Here is a 21,473-nt window from a genome sequence, read left to right as displayed (position 1 = left end):
GTCATCGAGTGATACAGCATGGAAACAGGCCCTTTGGCCCAACTTTGGCCTACACCGTCCAACGTCCAAGCTACATTAGTCCCACCAGCATGTGATTGGTCCATATCCCTCCAAACCTGTCCTATCTATATACTGTTCAAGAAGGAACTGCAGATGCAGGAAGATCGAAGGTACACAAAATTGCTGGAGAAACTCAGCGGGTGCAGCAGCATCTATGGAGCGAAGAAAATAGGCGACGTTTCGGGCCGAAACCCTTCTTCAGACTGATCTGTCTGTTTCTGGTCTGATACTGATACCGATACTGGTCTGTTTCTTAAACATTGGGATAGTTCCTGCCTCAACTACCTCCTCTGGAAGCTTGGTCCATACACCCACCACCCTTTGTGTGAAAAAGTTATCCCTCAGATTCCTATTAAATATTTTCCCCTTAACCTTAAACCTATGTCCTCTGTCCTTGATTCACCTACATAGGGCAAGAGACTCTGTGCATCTACTCAATTTATTCCTCTCATGATTTTGTACACCTCTATAAGATCACCCCTTATTCTCCTGCGCTGCAAGGAATAGTCCCAGACTACTCAACCTCACCCTATAGCTCAGACCGTTGTTTAAGAACGAAGTGCAGATGCTGGAAAATCGAAGGTAGGCAAAAATGCTGGAGAAACTCAGCGGGAGAGGCAGCATCTATGGAGCGAAGGAAATATTTCCTTCGCTCCATAGGTGCTGCCTTACCCGCTGAGTTTCTCCAGTATTTTTGTCTACCTATAGCTCAGACCCTTTAGTTCTAGTAACATCCTCGTAAATCTTCCCTAAACCCTCTAGTCCTGGCAACATCCTCGTAAATCTTCTCCATACCCTCTCCAGCTTGACAACTTGACAATATATACCTTCCACTCTTTTGTGTGTAAAAAAAATAGTTACTGCTAGCTTGAAAGTTCTGCAAGATGACATTAAAAGTCTGCCCTGGGAACCATCTGACAGGATCCACCCATCCTTATCTTATTTTTCCTGCAGGGTTCTCCTATGTTAACCAAAGATCCTACAGCGGAGCAAGTTAGGCCACTCCTGCGAAATGCAATGGGCTGACGTGTAGTACGCAACAGAGCAGAACGTGGGCATTTTTTTCATCCATTTCAGTAATCGGACCCGACCCAACCCGACTCGCAGTGTAATCACCATTGCGGGGAATGGTTTGTGTGTGTGGTATAGGGTTAGATTCATAATTCTGTTAGTTCATAATTCTGTTAATTCTTGTTAAATAATAAAATGTTTATAAATTTTGTCTCAAGCAATTTTCTTTTTGAATGTTTTTTTAATCTTTTCTTTTTAAATGGCTCATGTGTGTGTGTGTGTTTGAGTTGATTTTGTATAACACTTGCACTCTGTAATTCATTCATCTAATCACACTGTTCACAACTGCAGTATTTGGGAAAATAATAGCAATATGAAGATTCCAGTTGCTCTAGCCCTGGAATGTTACTTAATGTTTTTTTTTGTCTATGGAGTTGTTTCTCAACAATAAAATGGGTCTGGTCTTCCCAATAGCCATGCAGTGGAATGAGATATGTTTGTAATGGTGGGGTTATCTAATTTAAGTATGAGGATAGGTGATTGTGAGTGGGATATTTGTTATACTGATTGTATTGGGAAGGGAAGGGTGATTATAGAGTGATGGGTTGTATATATGACTAAGATACTGTATAGTATATGAGGGGTTTTTCTTTTCTTTTTCTTTTTTTCTTTTTTGTATGGCTTTGTAAATATTTGATTAGTGTATAAATGGAAACAATTTGGTGTACATATAGTGGCTGGTGTACATATGGTGTACATATTATAGCTGCTAAATTTGTATAAGATAATTACAAGCAGTTGAATAAGGGGTGGGAATTAATAAGCTTTGGCTTCTTCCTGCTCCTTTTCGGACACATACGATTTCATTTATTTATAGATATTGTTTATGACACTTAATAAATAATCTTGTTTTGTTTTTTGTATGTTGTTTCACACTTGCTTTTTATTCTTTTATTCTGTTCGAAATAAATAATAATAATAAAAAAAGTATTTCACAAAATTACATTTGTTTTGAGCAAGATTTACAAATGATGTAAGTAAGTTTTTTATTTATATAGCACGTTTTAAGTCAACTCGCATTGACACCAAAGTGCTTTACATAAATTAAATAATAATGTTTCCATACAAACCATAGAAAAAGGTTAAATAAAACAACTTAATAACTTATATAACTTAAAACTGTATAACTTAAGGATAATGGATGGGATTTATATAGCACCTTTCTAATACTCAAGGCGCTTATGGTTTTATTCAGCGAGCATACAACTGATTAGATTGTGCTATAGGATCTTTAATATTAACAAAACATTGACAAAAACAGACTGCTGATGAAACTCGGTGTGTCAGGTAGCATTTGTGGAAGTAAATGGACAGACAACTTTTAGAAGCATCCCAAAACGTTGTCTGTCCATTTCCTTCCACAGATATAACCTGATCAATTCCATCAATGGTTTGTGTTTTTTTAATCTTGAAACTTTAAATCGGTCCTCATTACAAATGCTGCCAGATCTGCAGAGTATTTCTTTCCTTTTCTATTAAATTTTAAAGTATAAGCAATTGCGTGGCAAATGCAATGTGATGCCAATTTAAAATGCTAAATCTCCGCACCTGTTCATCATGCATTTTTTATTTCTTGTCCTCATGGATGCCGTTGCAAGCAAGATTTTCATCGTACCTGTATTATATTTTAGAAGCTATGCTAACAAATCATATGTATAATTTCATTTACAGGATGAATGACTCCAAAAATGTAATTATTATGGCCTTGTCAAACATAAGGTTTAGCACTACACACTACGCATCCCAGTTGTATCGTTGTATCGTTGTCAGACATTGATCATTCTATTTTATTCTGGATTTTAATTCATGTATGGTGTTTTTTCTTGAATATATGATTTATGATGCTTTTGTAAGTGATATACTAAGATTTTATATGTATTTTATGATGTTTTTATATGCAATGTATTTTTATGTAATGTTGTGGACCTTGAGTCCGAAATAAAGTTTATTATATTATTATTTAATGGGAGGAGATTGTTTTAATGTAGAAGATGTTCTATGTCTATGTTGCAGCCTGGAGCAAAGGAAGCCCACCCGGAAGCGGAAAGAGAAACAGCGGCCGGCTGGGTCAAAGGTGGTTGCTAGGCTGAAGATGGCGGCCAGGCGGAGTGTCTAACGCCGCGGGAGCTGTTGGACCGCGTTCTCTTTGGTTTCAGCGGCGGAGGGAGAAGGGAGGAGGGAGAAGGGAGAGAAGGAACGCTGCAAAGATGGGGCGCAGATCGACCAGTTCCACCAAGAGTGGGAAGTTCATGAACCCCACGGACCAGGCCCGTGAGTTGTGGGAGCGCGGAGAGGGGAGACTAGACTAGACTAGACTAGACTAGGCCTCGGCCGGGGCTCAGGGCCAGGGCTTGTACATCGCAAATAAAACAGCTGAAATGAGAGTAAAATGTCAAACTCTGAATTAAAAAAGGCTTGGTCTTATCTAAAATTGAACCACGTTTGATTCTACACTTTAGCATCTGCAGCCTTATACCAGTGCATCAATCTCCCCAATTATGTTCAAGAGTAGAGAGTGTTTTATTGTCATATGTCCCAGACAGAACAATTGCATTCTTACTGGAAGTAGCACAACAAAATATGTAAACATAGTACACTGTAAACACTATAATAAATGAGAAAAAAAAGTTCAGTGTGTGTACATACAAACACACACACACACACAAAACAAACATTTTAAAAGTGCAAAAATACAAAACCAATGCTCCTAGTCTGTGTAGTTAGAGTTTATTTGGAGGTTGCAGTGTTTAATAGCATTTTTGCAATAGGGCAGAAGCTGTTCCTGAACCTGGAAGTTACAGCGTTCAGGCACCTGTACCTTCCCTGTGGCAGGGGTGAAATGAGTGTGTGGCCAGGATGGTGTGGGTCTCTGATGATGCTGGCTGAGGCAGAGACTCGTGTAAATCCCTTCAATGGTGGGTGGGGAAGTCAGAACCTGTGATCAACTGGGCACTTTTCGCTGATCGTATATTTAAAGACAAGGGCACAGCGGGGAACTTTCTGCTCTGATTCAATAGTTCAAAGATCATAGGTTCACCTGGGGTCTTGAGGTTGGACATAATTCAGGCTGACACCAGAAAGTTCGAGAATTCAATATTACACCCAGTCGGATCTAACTTCCCTGGTTGGAAGATTAGGTGCCATTTGCCAAGCTAGCATTGGGCCACACAGAAAGAGTGCAAGAGGTAACAGTGCAATGGGAGGTTAGCACCATGCTCTCGTGGATAGTGTTGAGGGAATGTTGTGCTATTGTAGATGTTAGCTGTTGGATAGGATCTTGGACTAAATGAAAGACATCTTACAAATTTGGCCCATCTGATATAAATGTTCCTACTCTTTCAATATTTTGAAGAGATTGTTCCCTTTGCGACTCGGGTATTTGCTCTTGCGTCCCAGCCAGTCATTCTCTGTCCTCTGACACTTTCCCTGCAACTGCAGGAGATGCAAACCTGCTCTTTCACCTCTTCCATTCCCACTTTCCTAGGACTCAAGCAGGCTTTCTTGGCGAAGTAGTTTGCACTTTTTCCAGTCGAACATACCTGTACTGCATTTGTTGTTCACAATTTGTGTTCTATACTGAAGAAACCAAACGTAGAACATGTATTTGCTTTGCCAAGTACTTGCATTCAGTCTGCATGGGAAACTGAGCTTCGAATTTCCTCCTGCTTCAATCTTACATCCAATTCTGATCACTCACTTCGGCCTCTTGAACTGTTATATTGAAACATAATATTAGCTTGATTAACAGAACCTCGTCTTCCATCTTAGCAAGTTGGATCCTTTTGAATAATATTGAATTCTCAAATTTACCTTGCAGCTTCAATCTGACTATCAGAACTGACCTATTCTACCAGTTATTCACGTGATTGTGGCTCTTTTTCCCCCCTGTATTTGCGTAACCTGGCTTGTCCAACAGCCCTGTTATTAGATAAATAGATAAATACTTTATTAATCTCCTCAGGAAAATTCAGATGTCCAGTAGCCAACACAATCAGAACGTAAAGCAGACAATACATAAAATACGGACAATACATAAAAGCAATAAATACTTAAAAAGAACCCAATAAATAACTATTAAAAGTGCAAAGCATCCCCATACAGCTTAACGGTCGGTATTATAAAATCTAATGGCTGCAGGTGTGAAGGATCTCCTGAGGTGAAGGATGATCTCTGTTCGACAGCGCAGGGAGAGGAGCCGGTTGTTGTTCCGTGTGCTCCTCTGACCCTCCAGAGTTTCATGGAGGGGGTGCCCGGAGTTGTTGAGGATGACCTGCACCTTGCTCCTCATACGCCTCTCAAGCACATCCACCACAGAGACACAGATAACACACATAAAACAGACACAATCAGATGTGATTCTATCTCCCATATTAGCTCATTTGATCTCAATCGATTGAAGGCATTCTCGTTCCTCTACCATCCCTCCCATACAATCTCCGCTCCTGAAAACTTACTCCTTTCCAGCTGTGACAAAGGTCTTGGATCTGAAACATTAGTTCTATTTCTCCTTCCACAACACTGTTCATTATTTTTATTTGGTAAATTTTCTGCATCTGCAAAAGGTCTGTTGGTATTACTTGAAGATCACACAATTGTTTTCTAGTGATCTGACTGTTATTTATTCCTCAAACAAGATCACTAAAGAAATGAGTAAAAAAAAAAAATTGAAAAGTAATATAGAAGCCCAAAATACTGGAAGATCATGTGCATTGATGAAAGAAGTGGACCTGATCAGTAGTCAGATATTTCATCTACATATCTGCTTGACTTCCAGTGGATTTCTATCATTCATTTCACTAAATTGAATGGTGTGTCCATTATCACGTTATCATTTTTGGAAGTTTGCTCTGCAGAAACTTTGAATACATTACAGTAAAAGCTTTGTACTTCAAAAGGTTGCACAGGTAATTGATTTTAAAGCCTGTTGGACGCCGTACAGTTGTGAAAGATTCTATTGAATTTGCTATGGAAAATATCAGTCGAAGATTATTCTTTATTTTCCATTCACCTTTTCTGTTCCAAACTGATTCACAATGTTTCTTTTAAACAGGAAAAGAGGCCAGGAAACGGGAATTGAAAAAGGTAAGGCAACTGTGTTCATGTGGTGTTGCAGTGCTTAAGATTTATTTTTTGGATGTATTTAGTGCAAACTCTTGCATGATTTTATTTGCCATGATATTTTTGGACATAAAGATTATTACATTGTATCAAACTGTATAAAACCATAGTTCAATTAGGTCACCACACCTTTCATAGATATTCCCTCCAAATGAACTGCTGTTCTTATTTTCTCACCCTGTTGACATAGCTCTTCAACATCTTTCACTTTGATCAATAAAGTCTTGAATGCTTTAATGGCCAGCCGGATTGTAAACTGTATAAGCTTTTCTTCAGCTTTTCTAAATCTTTTGCTTTCTCAACCTTTGTTTTCATATTAAATCCACTGATGGTTCAATGGATTTGTGAACAATATGTTGGAAATCTGAGCCATTTCTGGGAGAAAGTCCCAGGATTAATCCCTTGCGGTTTTTTTGCTGCTGATTTGAGCTGGGTAGCAGCTAACTTCAGTGTTCTTGGTTTTGGAAGTGAGTGGAGGAAAGCATTTTGTCCTAATTTGCTTTTTGGTAACAATAGAGTTGAAAGAGATAAAAGTCCAATGAAGCAGTATGAGGCAGAAATATCGCAAATTGGATTAAGATTATTGCATTTAAAAATGACCACCTGCTGAACAAGAAACAAGGAACTATAGATGCTGGTTTACGAATAAAGTTGCAAAGTGCTGTAGTATCAACTATCAACGCCCCACACCCTTCCCCTTCTATCCCCTCTCCCCCATGCCCCATCTAAACTCGTAACAATTTCACCACTCTCCCTCTCCTTCCACCTATATTCCTTCCTCTAGCTTTACAATTAGCATCTCTTCAATCCTTTTGTCTAACACCTACTGTCCACCTCGTCTTTTCATCTCTGGCCTTTGTCCAACTATCTGCCTACAGATGTTGCCCTCATCTGTATCAACCTATTACCTGCCAGGATTTTGTCTTGTCCCACCTTTCTTCCATCCCCAATAGTCAGTCTGAAGAAGGGTCACGACCCAAAACGTTACCTTTTCCTTCGCTCCATAGATGCTGCCTCACCCGCTGAGTTTCTCCAGCATTTTTATCTACCACTGATTTACTCCAGCACGTTGTGTCTTGCTTTTCACCCAATGAACTGATTGTCAGTTGCCTAATAAACACATGATATTTGATCTTGTGACGTCACATTGTGTTGCTTCAATAAAGGTGGCGGGAATGTTTTTTTAAACTATCTAAAAATCATACTAGTTTTGAATTTGAGTGGGAGTAAATTGCTGCGTAATATGTGCTTTGTACCCAACAGAACAAGAAGCAGCGAATGATGGTGCGGGCGGCTGTGCTCAAGATGAAGGACCCAAAACAGATAATCAAAGACATGGAGAAACTGGATGAAATGGGTAAATGATAATTAAAAGATTATTCCATGCAAGAATTATAAAATAACTCCAATCAACTTGTCTTTGGAAGGATCAGCAAACTTTGAATTCTGATCAGTATATATAAGATTAACTACTCCAGTTTGTGCTCAGGAGACCACCAGACTATATCACGTTGTTGGGTCGAGGGTTTGGCATGTTTTTGAGTGTTTGGAGCAGATTTTTGATGATATTTAATGTGCGGCTTTTTGGTGCTCGGTACTGTCGGTATACTGTAAAGGCACTGGCTCTGCAGGCTGATTTGAGCTGACTTTCTTTTTCCCCCCAAATATCCTGCAGAGTTCAATCCTGTTCAACAGCCCCAGCTTAATGAGAAAGTGTTGAAAGATAAGCGAAAAAAGCTGCGAGAGACGTTTGAGCGTATCCTGCGTCTGTATGAGAAGGAAAATACTGACTTTTATAAGGAGCTTCGGAAGCTCGAGATCGAATATGAACAGAAACGATCGCAACTCTGCCAGTTCTTTGACGCTGTCAAGGTGAGGGATGAGTTGAAACCATTGTCTGCTGCTCTGTGTTGTAGAAATGTTTTCTGTCATTTTGTTAACCAGTATGTTCCTGTTATTCATCTCCATGGACGGCCCTTATCATAAAATGGTGATATTTCTTAATTATGTGGATTTGAGGTGAAAGTATACTTTGCTTGTCATTCCCATGTTTCCTTTATTGGAAACAAACATTAATTTTAAGTATTTCTGCTTTGGCCTCTATCTCTCTTGAGCTGGTGTAGAATGCAGCAGTTAATTAAATATATGTTTTATTCAACATGATTTAGTTTTTACTGGTTTTGGAAATCAATCACAAAATAACCTCCAATGTTTTTTCCATATTAGCAATATTGTTTTCAGAGATCAAAGAGCTGAATGTCACTGGTCTTCTTCTTTTGTGTGGCGTGAACAGCCTAAAGTTGTTGGACAACTTGTTCTATTTGATCTTCCGTTTGTGCACGTCGAGTTGATTGCATTAGTCGAAACAGGGCGGACCACGTGAAGGTTGCAATCTTCCACCCCAATGTCACTGGTGCAATGGCTTCTCTCTTTTACAGTTGGGTCATATTGGTTAAGCAGGGAAGGGAACAATTTGTTCTGCATTTAACTGTGCTGCACTAATCTGGCAATATTGATGACACTCGGAGAGCAACTCGTCTGTTTTAAGAAAAAAAAATGAGTGCTGCCTCTGTATGCAATTCCAATTGGTGTAATTTTCCATTATTTAAAAATTCAGTGCTGTACATTTTATTGAACTTTGATTGAAAACATATAAACCCCAGATGGGGTTATCCCATTTGGTACAGTCAACATGTTGTTACACTTGGCCATAGTTTTACTGGCTTTATCAATTTGCAGTTTGCAGGGTGCACCAACGACCACATGCTTGAAGCCTAGTCCTTCTAATGGTTCTGAGTTTGCTGTTTTTACTTTTCCCTTTAATTCACATCCATGAATAATGGATAAAATATAAATTATAAAGCAGATGCTCTGCATTGACAAAGTGAAGACGGCAATGAATAACTTCAATCAATAGCAAGAGACGTTGCTTTCATGTTGCACATTCCCCTATCGACCTTCCTCTGGATGGTGCTGGTTAGCTACTGTCTTCTGCAGTGGACACGAATGTCTCACAATGGAGAGGAGAATTCCAAAGATGTTGTGCACAACTTTATTAATGAAAGGATACTACCCCTGTAGTGAGGCTCACTATTGCAATTATTACCAGATGTTGCTTTGGCAAAGTCTTTCATTTTGAAGAGATATTTAAAGGTAGATTTCTACATGTGGATGTGTACTGAAACCAGTGGGGCGAGTGTAGCTCATTGAAATTTGTAGTCTGGATCTGATCAAAAAAGTTTGAGGTCAAGGGAGGAATAAGAGCAAACTCTGAGCCCAGTAGAACATGATAAAATGGGTATGGTTATTGATGGTGAGCAAAAGATGGCTTTTAAAGGATTTCAAGTAATGTTAAAATATCTTGCGTGTCCTTTCGAACTGACAAGGGATCGTTTGACCTTGAAGCTGTGTATTTAAAGTGAATACCTTGTTCCCTGTTAGTATTACTTTCCTCTGGTGCAAGTAGAGTTTTTAAGTCTGGTAGCAAAATAAAAACCTAATTGGTAATCATTTGGGGGTCCATCCAAAACTGATCTCTGCTGCTGTTGGGCATTTATAATCCAGTGCAGTTGTTGGTATTGTTCTGTCAGCTTCACCTTTGGGGAATTATGTTACTTTTGGACATCTAAAGCAAAGATACATGGTTGAAATAATGTAAATCAAAGGTCATTGTCAATGCTGTAGGATTGTGAGGATAGTTTAAAAAAAAAAAATTTAAAAAAAAATTGCACAAAGGAACCAAGAGTAAGAATGTGGCTGTTTGCTTGTTTGAACAGAATGCCCAACACGTGGAGGTGGAGAGTATTCCGCTGCCAGATATGCCTCATGCACCATCAAACATCATGATTCAGGACATACCCCTCCCTGGAGCTCAGCCACCTTCCATATTGAAGAAAACATCAGCTTACGGGTGAGCAGTAATGATATGAAAGGTTCCTATTCTTCCCTATAGCCATCAGGCTATTAAACATTGCAACCTCATTAAAGCCCTGAACTACAATAGACTATTATTATTATTGTTGCACTATTTAGTTTGTTTTTTGAGTATGTATATATAAATATATTGTGAGTATGTGTGTGTGTGTGTGTGTGTGTGTGTGTGTGTGTGTATGTATATATATATATATATATATATATTGTATATGTGTATGTATATATATATGTATATATATATATATATATATTTATATATATATATATATATATATATATATATATATATATATATATATATATATATATATATATATAGTATATATATACACACACACCCATATATATATATACACACACACACACACACACACACATATATATATATATATATATATATATATATATATACACACACACACACTGAACTTTTCTTGTTTAGCATATCATACTCTTTTACACATTCTGTTGTGCTGTAGCAAGTAAGAATGTCATTGCTCTATCTGGGACGTATGACAATAAAACACTCTTGACTCTTGATATTGGGGCAATATGAAGTGCCTTATTTTTTTAGTGTGTCTTTGTGGGTCGGGGTGAAACATCGTAATGTTGTTTTTCTGCTCTGCAGACCATCCTCCAAACCTGTCACCCTCGTGCCCCTTCCTTCCTATGGGGTTCCCCGAGTGCCACCTGGTAAGAAGCCACCTGGACCTCCCCCGGGTCCTCCACCGCCTCAGGTGTTAGCGCTTTATGGCAGAAGGATGGGCCCTCCTCCAGGAATACCTCTGAAGGGAAAAGATGAAGATAACGTCTATGATCCTGAAATTGGTAAGCCACCTTTTTACAGAAGCTGATTAACCAGCTTAGAGTCCGTTTTCTTGTGCTGATGGGCTAACTGTGGATCCTATATACATTATCCCAACCGGTTCTTTGCCTTTTAGAGATTCAGGATATGCAAGAGGACGAGGAAGAGGAAGACAGTGGGGATGACGATTACAATGATGACATGGAGCAGGATCTAGATGGAGATCGAGATGATCAAGATGAAGACAGCGACGACTCAAAAGATAAAGACAGTGATGATGATTTTCGGCATCGAGATGAAGATGATGACAGGCTGGATGATGATAAACCAGGTATGCACTGCATTATTTGGGTTGTCATTGCAATCGAATTACAGGGTTACATCGTATACATGGTCAATTTGTGGGATGATCATTTGATCCAGTGCTTCATAGGAACAAACGTTGACCCCATTTTACGGCCGCTCCATTCTGTCAATTTTGTTTCTAATTTGTTGATAAATGCATGTTCAACAAAGACTTTTGCGAACATGACTTGGCACTCTTTCTAATTGAGGCAGAGCCTGGTGCTACTCTACAAGTATGACATGCATTGGAATGACATTATTGCATGTCTTGGTATGACTTGCAATGGAACTTGCCTGTTAAAGCCCAAATGGAAATTAATTTGTAAAGCATTTTAAAGGCAGCAAGAATTGGTGGCATTTCCTTATGACTTGACTATTCTGCCCCTCATCTTAGATTGCTATTTAACAGAATATTGAAAAATGTTTATGGAACATGTATTGTTTTTTCTATAGGACGCATTGTACGGTTTGCAGATGTGCAGGACAAACACAAGAAGAAAATTAAGAATCTGAAGGAGCTGACTCCCCTGCAGGCCATGATGCTTCGAATGGCAGGTGAGTAATGATGCCCTTCACTGGAGAGAGTGGTGATCCACATACAGGGTGGTAGTGATTCACGGGCATGTTGCTTCACATTAGGAGAAAGCAGATGGTACTGTGCAATGTAGCTCATGCAAGCAATCTGGGAAGTTGTTAAATTAACTTTACAATTGTCCCTTTTGATATTGGTTTATAATAGTAAGGTGTACCTGGTTTTTGTGTTCTGTCCAGTTAAATCAAATCATACTATACACGAGTCCAATCAAGCCATACACATACAACGGACAGTGCAAAGAGAAAAATACCAGGGTGCCGTATACAGATGCTGTGACCATGGATAAGGAGTTTTAGAATAATGTGTCAAATATTTGGACCTGCGATGGGAGGGTTATTCATATGGTGGGCGGGGAAATGTTTCATTCTTTCAGCACATCCATGAGATAAAATTTTGATATGGTGTGGGAAAATGAACCTGATGATAAATTACCCATGATCATATTGAATGGCGAAGCAGGCAGAAGGATTTCACTGGCATGTCAGTTCTCATTCCCATGTCTAGCAGCTTGCTGGCGGTGCTGAGTTGGTAATAACTTGACATATTTTAAAAATAAAGTTTACTGACTTGCATGTTGGATTTTGGTTTGTCACTCACAACTGATGTTCTTTGATAATGACAGTTTTCTGGGCACGCATATCGTTACTATTGACTTAAAGAGGAGTCTGTTATTCAATCTAGTTTTAAGGCTTGTATTTTCGGTTTCTTCAGTGCCTTTGTAGAGGTGTCTGCAGAACGGTGAAATTAAAATACAGTATTTGCTTTCTAACAGGGCAAGATTTTCCAGAGGATGAAGATGAGGAGGAAGAAGAGCCCAATGGTGAAGGGGGCCCTGAAGAGGAGAAGATGGACACAGAGGAACAGAGTCGTGACAAACGACCGCTGGAGGATTCCCAGCCAGAAGGGCCGCAGATGCCGCCGCCGACGCAGATGCCTCCTAGAGCACCAATGCAAGCTCCACCAATGCCTGGGCCTCCTCCCCTTGGACCTCCGCCTGCCCCTCCCCTGAGACCCCCAGGGCCACCATCTGGCCTGCCGCCAGGACCACCCCCAGGTGAGAAACCGGACTGAAGTGGTGAACCAGCTCTGAATGATGTTTCAGTTTAGTTTATTGTCACGTGTACAGTAAAAAGCTTTTGTTGCATGCTAACCAGTCAGCAGAAAGACAATACATCATTACAATTGAGCCATTTACAGTGTAGGGATACGTGATACGGGAATTACGTTTAGTGCAAGGTAAAGCCAACAAAGTCCGATCAAGGGTCATCAGAGGTAGATAGTAGTTCAGCACTGCTCTCGGGTTGTGGTAGCAGCGGTGGAAAACCCAGGTGGGGGGGGGGGGGGGGGCCAGAGGGGACACGTTCCCCCCCCCATGTTTTGAGGGGTGGGGGACATCCCTCCCAAGTTTTTGCGATCCCGATTTTAAAATCTCCGTTTTTAACGCTGGATTGAGCCTCCGAAGCCTCACGCGCGTGTGTGAGTGTGCGCATGCGCGCGTGGCCGCCAAAAAATTGTGTCCCCCGTCCCCTCCATGTTTTGATAGCGAGTTCCGCTCTTGTGTGGTAGGATGATTCAGTTGCCTGATAACAGGTGGGATGTAACTGTCACTGAATCTGGAGGTGTGCGTTTTCACACTTCTATACCTTTTACCTGATGGAAAAGGAGAGAAGAGGGAATGACCAGGGTGCGACTCGTCCTTGATTATGCTGCTGGCCTTGCCGAGGCACCGTGAGGTATAAATAGAGTCAATAGACGAGAGGTTGGTTTGTGTGATCGCCTGGGAGCATCCACAAATCGCTGCAATTTCTTGTGGTCCTGGATGGAGCTGTTCCCAAACCAAGCTGTGATGCATCCTAATGTGACTGGCAATAAAATCATTAAAGATGGAAACTGAACATTGGCTTGTCCTGCTGCTGTAAACACATTGGAATGAGCATCGAGCTGTGAGCTTGCACCATCTGCCTTGCCAGGAGATGTTGCTCTGTCTGACATGATCAATTGCTATCAGTGTACGCAGTTGAAGCAGGGTGAAGAACTTGGAAGTAAATGTTTAAACTGACTAGGGTTTCTCTTGAAGCGTTGCAGAATCGAATCTAGTCTGAAGACAATTGAATTTTTTGAGAGCGAGTGATGCGGTCAGTGTAGTAAATTAATACTTTTTAAACTAATGCATATGAGTAGCAATTTCTTGTATCTTCACATTGATGGTGAAAGTGAACTAATTTGTGAAGGAAGAGTGGTTCTTTGATGCAAGGTCCTTGCTGTGTGCACTTAGGCCGTTTTTATAGATTTCTAAGCCTTAAATAGCTGAAGGGTAATAGTGTCTGAACCAGCTCATTTGTGGTTCCAACTCAGCTGAGAGAGGAGGGGTGGGAGATTGCAACCTTCACGTGGTCTGCCCTGTTTCGACAAATTCAATTCAATTCAATTCAATTCAATTCAATTCAATTCAACTTTAATGTCATCACACAAAATACAAGTATCAGTACAACGAAATGCAGTTTTGCGTCAGTCCGTAGTAGTTGTACATAAAGAGAAAAAACAAGAAAAAAATAGAAAGAGAGAAGATACAGAATAATCAGGAAATACAGAATGATTAAACAAAGGGGGACGGAGGGACCAGAGAAGTCTATCGTCGGGACTCCGAGTTCAGCAGTGTGATTGTGTTGTTATAGAAGCTTTTCCTCATCCTGCTGGTACGTGACCTGAGGCTCCTGTACCGCCTCCCTGATGGGAGGAGGGCAAACAGTCCATGGTTGGGGTGTGAGGGGTCTTTAATGATCTTCCCAGCCCGTCTCAGACACCGTTTTCGGTGGAGGGCATCCATGGCAGGGAGCGGGGCACCGATGATGTGCTGCGCGGTTTTCACCACCCGTTGTAGTGCTTTCCTGTCCGCAGCAGTGCAGCTGCTGTACCATACCGTGAAGCAGGTGGTCAGGATACTCTCTATGGTACAGCGGTAAAAGTTGGTCAGGATCTGGGGGGACAGGTGGGCTTTCTTGAGCCTCCTAAGGAAGTAAAGGCGCTGCTGTGCCTTTTTGATCAGCTTGGAGGTGTTGCAATCAACCCGGCGTGCACAATCAAATAAGATCAAATAGAACAAGTTGTCCTACAACTTTAGGCTGTGCACGCCATACGCAAGAAGAAGAAGAAGCTGAGAGAAGGAAAATTGTTTTAGCGTGTGGACACTATCACTTGGGGAAATAAAATTAAAATAATTGAATGGAGCGAGTTGAAGCAAGCAGCAAATTTAGTATTTTTAAAATGTTGCTTTAATTGGATGCATGCGTCAGACTAAGGCACATTATTGGCAATTAAGAGAAACTGCTCTACGTCTATCTGCTACACTTCCAAATGCTTATTGCTTCTAAAATGTGTAGGAAGGATCTGCAGATGCTGTTTACACTGAAGATAGCCACAAAATGCTGGAGTAAGTCTGTGGGACAGGCAGCACCTCTGGAGAAAAGGAGTAGGTGACGTTTCAGGTCGGAACATGGAAACGTCTGAAGAAGGGTTCTGACACAAAATGGCACCTACTCCTTTTCTCTAGAGACGCTGCCTGAGCCACTGAGTTTCTCCAGCATTTTGTCTGCTTATTGCTTCCATTGTGTGACTAAAATAGCGTTCAATTCCTTACCAGTGATAATCCTCTCCTTGATCAGCTTGCCCAGTGATTGTCTTTAGAAGTAAATCTTCCGTCCTTATTAAATGTTTGATCCTGTGCTTGCTCTGTAATTGACCAATTCACAGGTTGTTCCATCGCATTTTTTAAATGATATTTAAATTTGGACTGAAATTTCTCTTATATTAGAAATGCAGATCGAAAATCTTAAAAAACAAGGTGGGATCTTTATTTAAAATGATGACAATTGTAATCAGGAGATTAAGCATTTTGATTAGTTGTAAGAGCAGTAATAAGTAAAACAATAATAGGCCACGGCCCATTTAACATTTCCATTCAATAAGATTATGGCTAATATTTTACCTCAGAATTTCCTTCCTGTACAAACCTGATTATCCATTGATTGCCTTAATATCTGAAAATCTCTTGATTTCTGTCTTGGATATACTCTGCTACAAAGCCTCAGTAATCCTCTTGGATAGAGAATTCCAAGACTGGAGAAATGTAATCCCTGAAGCTAGTCTCCTATTTGATTAACACTATTCCAGTGAACCTTTTGGTTCACTATCTCCATTGCAGCTCCATATGTTGTAAGACCAGGCCTATTGACAACATTCTAAACAAATTCTCACCAGGAGCCTCTATTATTGCAAGGCATCTCTGCTTGATACTCCAATGCTCTTGCAATAAAGGCCAACATATTGAAGCTTTCCAAATTGCTTACTATGAGCGAAGGAGTATCTGTCAGACTTACTGTATCTGTCAGCTACCTCAGTGATTTATGTACCAGTTCACTTTAAACCTTTCTGTTTTTCAATTTTAAATATTTGCTACCTTTTCTCTTGTGAGGTGATTGACGTCACTTTTTTGTTGCATTTGCATGTCCTTACCCATTAATTTAACCAGAAAAGAAATCTCCCTGAAGCTTCTCTGCACTTTTCTCATGACCGACTGTCGCCCATCTTTGTAGCATCAGTAAATGGCTATATTGCAATTGTTACTGTCTTCTAAGTAATTGATAAAGATTGTGAACTGCTGGATCCCAGCTCCTATGCCTGCCAGACTCCATGGTTCACAGCCATGAAAATGACCCACTTGATCAGCTATGTTCTAAATTGTGAATACCATTCCAGGATTTATTGACTCTGAAGAAGGGTCTTGAACCAAAATGTCACCTATATCCTTTCTCCAGAGAGGCGGCCTGACCCGCTGAGTTACTCCAGCTGTTTGTGTCTCTGCAGGATTCATTATACTAACCGTAAAATGTGTGCATTTCATCACAGGGGCACCTCCATTCATACGGCCGCCAGGGTTACCCGGAATCAGAGGACCACTTCCACGGCTGCTTCCTCCCGGACCACCTCCTGGACGACCTCCGGGTCCACCACCGGGACCCCCACCCGGCCTTCCCCCAGGCCCACCACCACGGGGGCCCCCTCCTAGGTTGCCACCACCTGCACCCCCAGGTAAGTTGGAATCCACTGGCCTTGTCTGATTTTGTATGTTTATAAACTTATAGTATTGACCTGTTGGTAGGTCTGTGAGCCTACTGCATATGTCCCACTTAACAACAAGTAAGCCATTTAGAACGGAGACGAGGAAACACTTTTTCTCACAGAGAGTGGTGAGTCTGTGGAATTCTCTGCCTCAGAGGGCGGTGGAGGATGTTCTCTGGATGCTTTCAAGAGAGCTAGATAGGGCTCTTAAAAATAGCAGAGTCAGGGGATATGGGGAGAAGGCAGGAACGGGGTACTGATTGGGGATGATCAGCCATGATCACATTGAATGGCGGTGCTGGCTGGAAGGGCCGAATGGCCTACTCCTGCACCTATTGTCTATTGTCTAACACAGTGAAACTGTTGATAACTTTAACTGAGACTGTAAATTGAATGCAAGCTCTTATTTGTCAGTTTTTTCCCCTTTATTATCCTATCAATAATAGCTTAACTCTACCCGAACTCTAGCCTTTCCCAATCAGAGATACTTTCTTTGTCCAATGTACTCTTTCTGCCCTCTGCAACTAATAACAAACTTGCTTTCTTTCATTTAACAGTACTAATGAAAGTTATTTGGCCTGAAACTTTAACTTTTTTCTCCTTCCGCACATGCACTGAGCGTTTCTAATGTTTTGTGCCTGGTTTGGGATTTATAGCATCTGCAATTACTTTTTTGATTTTCAGGAAATTTATTTTCCTATATTTAGTAAACTATTAATTGACTGAAAATTCAGCTTGTCTTGAAGCTGGCAAGAAAATGAAAACATTGATCTCTTGGAAGACATTGTGCCATCTCTGACAATCAGTGTGAAAAGTAACTGTTCAAGTAGACTTGTTTATAATTCCAAAACTAGTGTGACTGTATCAATGATACCTATTGATAGAGGTTTGTTATTGAACCCATGGGATTGAGAGCAGGCACCTTTATACCATTCAGCTGGTTTCACTATTCAACATGACCTACCTTTAGAATTATTTTCAAAGCTTTATTTATTTATTTTTTTGTAAGCCTGAATGCTGTTAAATACAATCTGCTTCATGGGACTTGCTGTATTTTCTCTAATACACATTGAAAATGTCCTGCCTCTAATAAGCAGGCTACTACAAGCTGAAATTGGCATTTAAAGTGTTAAATGAGCCATGGACACTATGTTCAGGCTGTAAAATAAAAGGATGTTTATAATTATTTTGCAGTTAACTTGATTTTATTTGGAGTTACACAGTCTGACATTTACATTCTTTAAAATGAAACCACAGTTTGCATGTACCTTTTATACAGTATGCTAAAAGTTCACATGAGAAAAAAGTAATGACTCATTTTTCAAAGTTGTCTACATTTTTTCCTTTTCAAGGTATCCCGCCTCCTCGGCCAGGTATGATACGCCCTCCGTTAGCTCCTCCACTTGGGCCTGCACCACCTGGACTGTTCCCTCCAGGCCCAGTACCGAACCCTGGAGTCCTAAGTGCTCCTCCAAGTCTCATCCAGCGTCCGAAAATGGATGACAATGTGACCACCATCGAGAAGAAAGCCATCGCCACCATCAGCGCGAAGCCCCAAATCACCAATCCAAAGGCAGAGATCACCCGCTTTGTACCCACGGCCTTGCGGGTCAAGCGTGAGAATAAGAATCAGATACCAATGAAGAAAGGAGAGGAAGAGACTGTTGTCCCGATAAAGCCAATACCAAAAGCAGCACCTGCTGTCTCAATCCAAACAAAGGATGACATATATGAGTCTTTTATGAAAGAAATGGAAGGTCTTTTATAACTAACTCAGACTTTTGCCCCTCGACTACCACCCTCTCAGCAGTTCTTCGTTTTGAGATTTATGTGTATATTCATCCCAAGTTTGCTTTCTTTTTAAAAGGTGCATTACTGTAATATGAATGCTTGTGTGTGTGGTACACTGACTTGACAAATGTTATACATATAATGTAACTCAACCTAATGTGATCTCTATGGGTAGGAATTTTGAAGCTGAGGACAGGCCCTTGTTTGTGAGCTTTCTAACACTGTGCTGGAGATCAGACTTGCTGCCCATTAGAAAACCTCTTATAATAATGGTGGTTTAAAAAAAATCGGGTTCCAGCAGTAAAATATTGCGTCACGTGTGGAGTCAAGCATTTGAGACGATAGTTGTTTAGAATAAGCATTATTATCAAAACCAGAGTTTAAAAGATGATTGCTTCAAGGTATGAGATGTCGGGATTGATTTACAGAGACAGCTTTTTGCAGCATATCGTGGGAAAGATATCTTTTGGATTTGTGCACAACTTAAACCCAGGATTCCCGAGTGCTGTTTCATCCTTTCACCATAACAATTTGAGAAAACAGTTTAGATCGATAAGTTTAAAAGCATTGGAGCAAAGCATGGTCACTGGTCATGCACTAGCTTTCATGAGTCTCTCCAGCATAATATCTTGGCTCAACTAAATTGCTTTGAGATGCTACATTTATTAAACATGCCAGCAATGTGATAAAAGGGGACATTCTCCTATTGGTGTCTACTGAAGCCCATTATTTCTATTTTGTGTTGTATGTATGTGTGTGTATAACCTTCAGTGGTATCTCTGCCTGGTCTTCAATTGAATGCTTACACCCTTTCTATGTTCATATTTTACATTTCGCATTTTGGTGCTGGTGTGTTTCGAGGCAGGAACTTGCCTGGACCGGAAAGAGCTTTCACTGATCTCTTCCTCAAGCTGCTTTACAAGGAATCCCCTTAAGATTTTTTTTTGGAAATTGGTTGGAAAATAAATATTTGATCATTTGTCTTTTGCCAGTGGGCAATGCCACATTAATAAAATCAAACACATTTTCAAGGTTTTCTGAGGAAAAAGAGGACATTTTTATTGAAATTTTGTAAATAAGAATTTTGAAAACTGCATCCCAGATCTAATTTTTATTGGCATATGTGTTACAATTACTCAGGAGCTGATTGACTCCTGCACATAAAAGATACCTTCACATTGTTTCACATCCTACATTGCATAAGTTTAGAGCATGGATCTTTAAAGGCATCCCTACACTTGTCTGTGGCATCATCTACATCCTGGGGGAAATGACTTGACATTCATGATTGAACAATGCTATTCTCATGTGCCACTACTAATTTATCATAATGCCATGATAATGGACCTGAAACCACCAGTATTTCAGCTGACGGTAATAGATTTCAAAACACTCAGTGGCTGCTACCTGCTTTAAGCTAATGTTGTATCAAACTTTCATTAGTTTCCTAGTTACACATTATGGAAATGGGTGGCAACTCACATTCAATCTACTATTCCAAGGACCTAATCAGAAAAGCACTGCAATTTTAAAACTATTAGTTGAGAGAAATTACTGTTGTACTGTTTGAACCTTTTGCTTTGTTTAAGTGTTGTACCGAATGAAGTAAATAGAATTAGTTCAATGATGGGATCTCTTGCTTTTATTTGTACTTAAATTAATATAATATTCTCGGTTTTACTTTGTCATTTCACAATTCCCCTCTGTTCTACAGGAGAAACCATTGTTTGTTTGTATATTGAATAGCTAAATCTATCTTCTCAATCTATAGAGTGCCTTGGTGAGTGCATGCTCATCATTGAGTCGGAAGGGTTCAAGTTCAACTCCAGATGTGAGCTCGGAATTACACGTTGACTTGTAGGGTAGTTTTGAAGAGAGACTGCACTGATGGATGGACCACTGGGATGTTAAATTGGGGCTTTCTGCTCTCAGGAGATTATGGAGGGTCCAGCAGCACTCCTCCAGTGAGGAACAGCGCATTTAATTTTGGGGGGCATTTTATTCTTTTTATTCCTCAACCAACACTAGTTTAGTTTATACAGCATGGAAACACAGACCCTTCAGCCCACGGAGTTCAGTCTGACCATCGGTCACCTGTCCACACTAGTGCTATGCTATCCCACTTTCGCATCCACTCCCTATGCACTAGGGGTAATCTACAGAGGGCAATAAACCTACAAGCATGCAAATCTTTGAGATGTAGGAAGCTAGAACACCCAGAGGAAATCCATTGCATCAAAGGAAAAAGTGCAAACTCCACACAGACAGCACCTGAGATCATGATTAAATCTAGGTGTCCGGGGCTGTGAGATCTCAACCAGCTCTGTCACAAAACATGTCTGTCCATAAGACAGTGTTAACCATCACATGTTAACCCATGTGTGTGAGTGTGTTAACCATCACATGTTAACCCATGTGAGAGCATGTTAACCCATATGTGTGAGCGTGTTAACCCATCACGTGTAAACCCATGTAAGAGCATGTTAACCCATGTGTAGGAAGCATGTTAACCCATGTGTAGGAAGCATGTTAACCCATGTGTAGGAAACGTTAACCCATGTGTAGGAAGCATGTTAACCCATGTGTAGGAAGCATGTTAACCCATGTGTAGGAACATGTCAACCCATGTGTGGGAAA

At 40.4% G+C, this 21,473-nt stretch overlaps 1 protein-coding gene across 1 annotated transcript; it reads left to right on the top strand.

Annotated features, from left to right (window-relative positions):
* Nucleotides 1-3,187: 3,187 nt before the first annotated feature.
* LOC129713827 (WW domain-binding protein 11) lies at nucleotides 3,188-20,460 on the top strand. Its single transcript, XM_055663153.1, has 11 exons — nucleotides 3,188-3,402; nucleotides 6,182-6,213; nucleotides 7,513-7,606; nucleotides 7,925-8,121; nucleotides 10,026-10,159; nucleotides 10,811-11,010; nucleotides 11,124-11,318; nucleotides 11,786-11,887; nucleotides 12,700-12,981; nucleotides 16,833-17,015; nucleotides 18,398-20,460. The coding sequence occupies exons 1-11, from the start codon at nucleotides 3,339-3,341 to the stop codon at nucleotides 18,811-18,813; spliced, it is 1,899 nt and encodes a 632-aa protein (XP_055519128.1). The 5' UTR covers nucleotides 3,188-3,338; the 3' UTR covers nucleotides 18,814-20,460.
* Nucleotides 20,461-21,473: the final 1,013 nt, after the last annotated feature.

This window comes from Leucoraja erinacea, chromosome 37 (assembly GCF_028641065.1).
Source record: "Leucoraja erinacea ecotype New England chromosome 37, Leri_hhj_1, whole genome shotgun sequence".
Classification (NCBI taxonomy): Eukaryota; Metazoa; Chordata; class Chondrichthyes; order Rajiformes; family Rajidae; genus Leucoraja; species Leucoraja erinaceus.
The sequence above is the reverse complement of the archived record's forward strand: the minus strand, read 5'-3'. Positions and strand labels throughout refer to the sequence as shown.

Excerpts from the sequence above, each read along its gene's own strand:
- LOC129713827 (XM_055663153.1), top strand. The coding sequence starts at position 3,339 with ATGGGGCGCAGATCGACCAGTTCCACCAAGAGTGGGAAGTTCATGAAC. Across the intron at positions 6,214-7,512 it reads GGAAACGGGAATTGAAAAAG|AACAAGAAGCAGCGAATGAT; the intron begins GTAAGGCAACTG and ends TGTACCCAACAG. Across the intron at positions 17,016-18,397 it reads GCCACCACCTGCACCCCCAG|GTATCCCGCCTCCTCGGCCA; the intron begins GTAAGTTGGAAT and ends TTCCTTTTCAAG.